The sequence below is a fragment of the Nannobrachium achirus genome (genome assembly GCF_963921795.1).
Source record: "Nannobrachium achirus genome assembly, chromosome: 10".
In the NCBI taxonomy this organism is placed as follows: Eukaryota; Metazoa; Chordata; class Actinopteri; order Myctophiformes; family Myctophidae; genus Nannobrachium; species Nannobrachium achirus.
In genome coordinates, this window is record NC_137819.1 from 4,856,507 (window position 1) to 4,862,506 (window position 6,000).

Consider the following 6,000-nt stretch of genomic DNA (forward strand, 5'->3'; position numbering starts at 1 on the left):
CACACACACACACACACACACACACGTGCGCGCACGTACACACACACACACACACACACACACACACACACACACACACACACACACACACACACACACACACCGACTTTTGTCTTACCAGATTTGTGTGCTTTCAGAGTCACCAGAATGCCTGGCCTTTCATGGAGCCGGTGAAGAAAACGGAGGCTCCTGGTTATTACCAAGTCATCCGCTTCCCCATGGGTATGTATGGATGTATGGAACCCTAACCCTAACCCCATGGGTATGTATGGATGTATGGAACCCTAACCCTAACCCCATGGGTATGTATGGATGTATGGAACCCTAACCCTAACCCCATGGGTATGTATGGATGTATGGAACCCTAACCCTAACCCCATGGGTATGTATGGATGTATGGAACACTAACCCTAACCCCATGGGTATGTATGGATGTATGGAACCCTAACCCTAACACCATGGGTATGTATGTATGGATGTATGGAACACTAACCCTAACCCTAAGCTCGCCCTTCTTGTATACCAGGGGTCTTCAATGTTTTCAGGCCAAGGACCCCTTAGCTGAGAGAGAGAGATGAAGCAGGGACCCCCACTACATATTGTATAACATTGTGTCGCAGATTAGAAATGTTAATAGATTTCTTAGAAAGCTTAGACTTGTTTGACAGCACTGTCATCATGGGGCAGCATAGCTCAGGGGTAGAGAAACCGTTATTAGAGCACGAAGGGTTCCCGAAGGGTTCCCAGTTCGAATCCGGGCTCCCCCTGTGTTAATGTCGAAGGGTCCTTGGGCAAGACTCTGAACCCCACATTGCTCCCGGTTTGTAGGTTGGTGCCTTGCATGGTTTCCTCCGCCACCGGTGTATGAATGTGTGCGTGAATGGGTGAATGTAATGCACAATCTCTGTAAAGCGCTTTGGATAAAAGCGCTATATAAATGCACCATTTACCATTTACCATTTTATCATGTTGGAGTAATGTGCGTTTTCAGACATTTAACCACTTGAACCATCAAATACTTTGCAAAACCCTTTGCCAAAAATAGCTGATCTACAAGCTTACAACACCTCGCAGCGCGAGGCGTAGTAAGCTTGTAGATCTGCTATTTTTGGCCAATGTTCCACTCAGAATAGGGATGCTAGGGTTCAAGTGGTTAATGTAAAAAAAACGATCTACAAGCTTACAACGCCTCGCAGCGCGAGGCATAGTAAGCTTGTAGATCTGCTATTTTTGGCCAATGTTCCACTCAGAATAGGGATGCTATAGGGTTCAAGTGGTTAATGTAAAAAACATGATCCTATCACACACAAATGTGCCGGTCCCCCTGTAGTAACTCTGAGGACCCCCTAGAGGTCCCGGACCCCCGGTTGAAGACCCCTGTTGTACACTTTTATGTTTGGTTACCCTTTGAAAATGCCGATCCAAAAGCTCACAACGCGTTGCGAGTCTTGCGACGCTTGTAGATCGGCTTTTTTCAGCGTGCTACCAAGTGTAACACGAATGACATTTTATCCAAAAGACTATGACTAGGGCGCGCGCCGGGCCTAGCGGTCCAGGCACATACTGTACCACATATAGGCTGGCAGCGTGCCGCGAGTTCGAATCCCGTTCCCGACGACCTTTGCCGCGTGTCATTCACCGTCTCTCTCTCTCTGTTTCCTGTCTACCGCTACTGTCCCCTATCAATAAAGGCAGAAAAAAAAAACGAAAATACCAACAACAAAAAAAAGAAGAAAAAGGCGGCTTGAGCCCGTCCTTTTATCTGTCTGTAGAAAGTGCCCTCTTCAGACCATGAATGCAGTTTTTACTATGGTGAAAGAAATGCAAACGCCCTCTTTCCATGCCATACCTGAAGGCAGCATTCAAGAGAATTGCCTTGTCCAAACTCTCCTGAACCTGAATGCAACTTCTTATGATTAAAGAATTGCCCTCTCTGTGTAGAAATCCATGCCGTTACGCCACATCTCCAGTATTGACTTGATTATGCCTAGTTTAGTGTGGTATCAAGCACCGAAAATAACCGACTTCCAAGCTCGTTGTGAGCTTGGAGGTCTGCTATTTTCGGGGTTCATATTTTAGATTGTAATTAAAGAATATAAAAGATGAGTGTTAAAATTATTTCATTTACTTCTTTCTGTTGTTTTAGAGATTCTTATTTCAGTGGTTGGGGGCATGCGTACAAGTGGCTAAATATGTCATTTTACACAGAATAAGCCCATTGCCAAGATACAACGCAACCTTTCATGGTTTGATGTGACTTATGGGGGCTAGAAGTGTTACTGTAAATAGCAATAAAGAAACTGCTGGCTCACTGTGTCTAAAAAGACATATTTAGCCACTTTAGCACGGTAGAGACGATAAAACAATAGAACAAAGTAAATGAAAACATCGTAACACTCACCTTTTCTTTTCTCTAATTACAATCTAAAATATGAACCCTTGTCGTAAAAAAACAAAGTGTCCTTTAAAATGAACACCGGTCTCCTCCTCCTCCTCCTGCGCTCCCACAGACCTGAAGACGATGAGCGAGCGGCTGAAGAGCAGGTACTACACCACGCGGAAGCTCTTCATGGCCGACATGCAGCGCATCTTCACCAACTGCCGCGAGTACAACCCGCCCGAGAGCGAGTACTACAAGTGTGCCAACCTACTGGAGAAGTTCTTCTACACCAAGATCAAAGAGGCGGGCCTCATCGAGAAGTAACGCAAACGGAAGGCAGAGAGAGAGAGAGAGAGAGAGAGAGAGAGGGAGGGAGGGGCGGGAAGAGGACGTGTACCTGCCGCAGATGTGGCCTCCTGGGACGCGAAGAGAGCAACGCTAACTCGTTTTCTGGGCCTGAACACATTATGACGCAATATTTTATGCTTTAAATATTAAAAAAAAATAGCAGATCTACAAGCTCACAGCGCGCGCTGCGAGCTTGTAGATCTGCTATTTTTGAAAAATCGTGAAAATTAGAATTTTGACCCGATTCTATAAGTGTCTTTTGAATCCTTCTAAGATTTTTGGGGAAAAAAAAACCTATGTTTCTATGTCAGCAATCTGGCCAGCCATCGTCAAAGAAAAGGTCCTTTTCACTTAACTGGAGCTCAGTTAGTCTGTTCTTGAGAGACTACTATGTTTTCACGACTTTTTCAAAAATAGCAGATCTACAAGGTCGCAGCGCGGCACTCGGTGCCGCGCTGTGAGCTTGTATATCTGCTATTCTTCACTGGTTAAAGCATTCAATAATTCTAGGCCTAAATGGGTTAAAGAAGTAGTTCATCCCCAAAATGACTTTTTACTCACGCCATGGAGACTTGAGTTCAATAATATTTTGGGTTTTTTGTCGCATTCCTAAGACAACAGTTTTATTATAATAAATTTACCTCCATCGATTCCGGATGGGGGCGCGAATGCATTTGGGTCCCAGTCCGGAATCAATGGGGGTAAATTTACTATAATTTTGTCTTAGGAATTCGACTAATACAAAAAATAAATATTGAACTCAAGTCTCCATGGCAGTAGTAAGTAGTAGTAATCGATTGAAAAAAAGTCATTTTGGGGGTGAACTACTCCTTTAAGCTAGATGCAGAATAGACCCAAATTCAGAAATCTTTGCTTCTGGGGGGGTCCCTGGAACAAAATGTTTGAGAATCGCTGATATAGCAACGTACGTTTTTTTTTTCCCCCGAAAACTGTTACGGCCTATATGAGTGGTTCTCAAACGTTGTCATGTCAAGGACCCCCGAAATATGTATTTGGCCACGGACCCCCATCTCAAGCAAAGATTTGAGTTAACAATGTTCACTCTGAATGTGGTAGCCTGATTTCAGACTCTGCGCTGAGCGTCCGCTCAGAGAGTGGGCAGGTCTATGGCAGGGGTTCCCAAACCTTTTTGTCTCAGGGCACCCCATACATATTTTTTGAATCCGAGGCACCCTATACATTATAGTTTTCACTCCCAGCACCTTATATTTATAGCATATCGTCGTTGTCGGGTGGAAACCTTGTATGTCCAAAACCGTTCGTTTTGTATTTATCATCTATCAAATGTACTAAACTAGTGAAAACAGCAGATCTACAAGCACACAACGCCTCGCATCGCGAGGCGTTGTGTGCTTGTAGATCGGCTGTTTTCACTAGTTTTGTGCGACAGTCTTGTATGATGAAGCAGGGCTTTGCTTGACCAAAAAGACGTACACATTGAAAACTTGGAGATACGAGGTTTCTGCCCGACAGTGACGATATTTTAGTGATTATGTTGTGAGGAAAACGTTGAGATAATAGCCATTTTGGTTAGAACTGACTGAAAATAACTTTGTACTTCAAGTTTAAAATGATACTCCAAATAAATTCCAAATATTATCAAATTATCTCGCGGCACCCCTGGACTGCCGTCAAAACCCCTGGTCTATGGGCTGGAGCCAGGCAATACATGTGGGTCTATTCTGCATCTAGCTTAAGGCCAAAAGACGCGGAGCATTCCACTCCTCGCCTCCTGGTCGCGAAGAGCCGTGGTTCTCAACCTTTTCTGGACCTTTCCCCCCCCCAAATAATCCTATTTGACGCTGTCTGTTTATCACAATGGGGTTGGTGCACATGGGGAACGCCAGGAAATACATGGGAAAACTGAAAACTATCGGATAAAAAGGCTTCTTATTAAAGAACACGGACGATATGGGTAATTATAGAAAGCCGTACCGTATTTAGACAGGTTTGAGACTTTATTAAGCACTGTTTGTGAAATCTGAATGATGGTGTAGTTGTAGGGGGCTAAATAAGTCGCTCTGCCCGAACCCATGTAAACACGGGAACATGACGGTCAGGGCTTGGTCTCTAAGACCATACGTGATCTACGATGGGCTAAAATCACTTTGGGAAACTCGGCCAATAGCATTTACATCCTATGGGGCTTGTTGGTGATAGTTAGTGATACGGTCGGGAAGACTGAGATATTGCCAATAACATACAGCAGGGGTCTTCAACAGGGGGTCCGGGACCCCTAGGGGGTCCTCCAAATCTTTGTGTGATAAGAACTTGTTTTCCCCCCTTTCTTATATTAACCACTTGAACCCTAGCGTCCATATTCTGAGAACTTTGGCCAAAAATAGCAGATCTACAAGCTCACAACGCCTCGCGCTGCGAAGCGCTGTGAGCTTGTAGATCGGCTATTTTCTGCAAAGAGCTTTTTGGGGGGGGGGGGGGGGGGAGCATACTAAGTACAGAGTGAAAGGACAAGTTTATTAAGTATTGACCGTTCAAGTGGTTAAATATCTGAAAACGCACATTAACATGGATCCAAAATACACTGTTGGAAGTGCTGTCAAACAATGAAACTATATCTACTGTATGAACAGGTTGCGGGGGTCCCTGCTTCATGTCTCTCAACTAAGGGGTCCTTGGCCTGAAAATGTTGAAGACCCCTGACATACAGTCAGCACGTGTAGTACCTCAATGGTCCAATAGGGGGTGCTGACAAACAGGTGGTCGAATAACATTAAACCACGCGGTAGCCTTAAAAGTAGACATGTGTCAGCCGTTTATTATGATTTTGTATAGCTCCAAATTGGTATGTAGCCTTTTCATAACAAAAGGCCGACACTTTAGTTCTTTTAAGGCTACATTGTGTTTAAGCGTAGCGAAATTGAAAATAGCTAAATTGAAAGTGTTTAATTTGTTGTCATGTTACATGAGTGACACCTCACTGTACGCACGCTACTGTGTGCTAAGCCACGGGGGGCGCCACCTTTTTATTCAAACCCGCCGAGAAATCATTACTTAAAGGACAACTCCGCCCTAAATCACTGCTAGGCTCATTTCCCTACTTGTATTGATCCAAAATGACTGTCCATGGGGTCTATTAGGCAGAAAAGCCCTTGTAGTCCAGTTTCCCCAGCAGAACCCAGCAGCTCTCATAGCATAGAGTGGAGCCTATAAGCCTATCACTTTTACGCTATTTGTTGTGGTCAAAAGTGTTTTTATTTTTCATGAATGTGTTACTGCTTGTCATTACAAAC

The 6,000-nt window shown here is 44.3% G+C and overlaps 1 protein-coding gene across 2 annotated transcripts in view; it reads left to right on the forward strand.

Moving 5' to 3' along the window:
* The window catches only part of kat2b (K(lysine) acetyltransferase 2B), a 67,523-nt gene extending 64,788 nt beyond the window's left edge, over positions 1 to 2,735 (forward strand). For both annotated transcript variants that reach the window (XM_080735075.1, XM_080735076.1), the window contains exons 17-18: positions 138 to 222; positions 2,511 to 2,735. In XM_080735075.1, coding sequence (XP_080591201.1) covers positions 138 to 222; positions 2,511 to 2,704 — 279 coding nt within the window. In that variant the 3' untranslated portion in view covers positions 2,705 to 2,735. The remainder of the gene's footprint in view (positions 1 to 137; positions 223 to 2,510) is intronic.
* Positions 2,736 to 6,000: the final 3,265 nt, after the last annotated feature.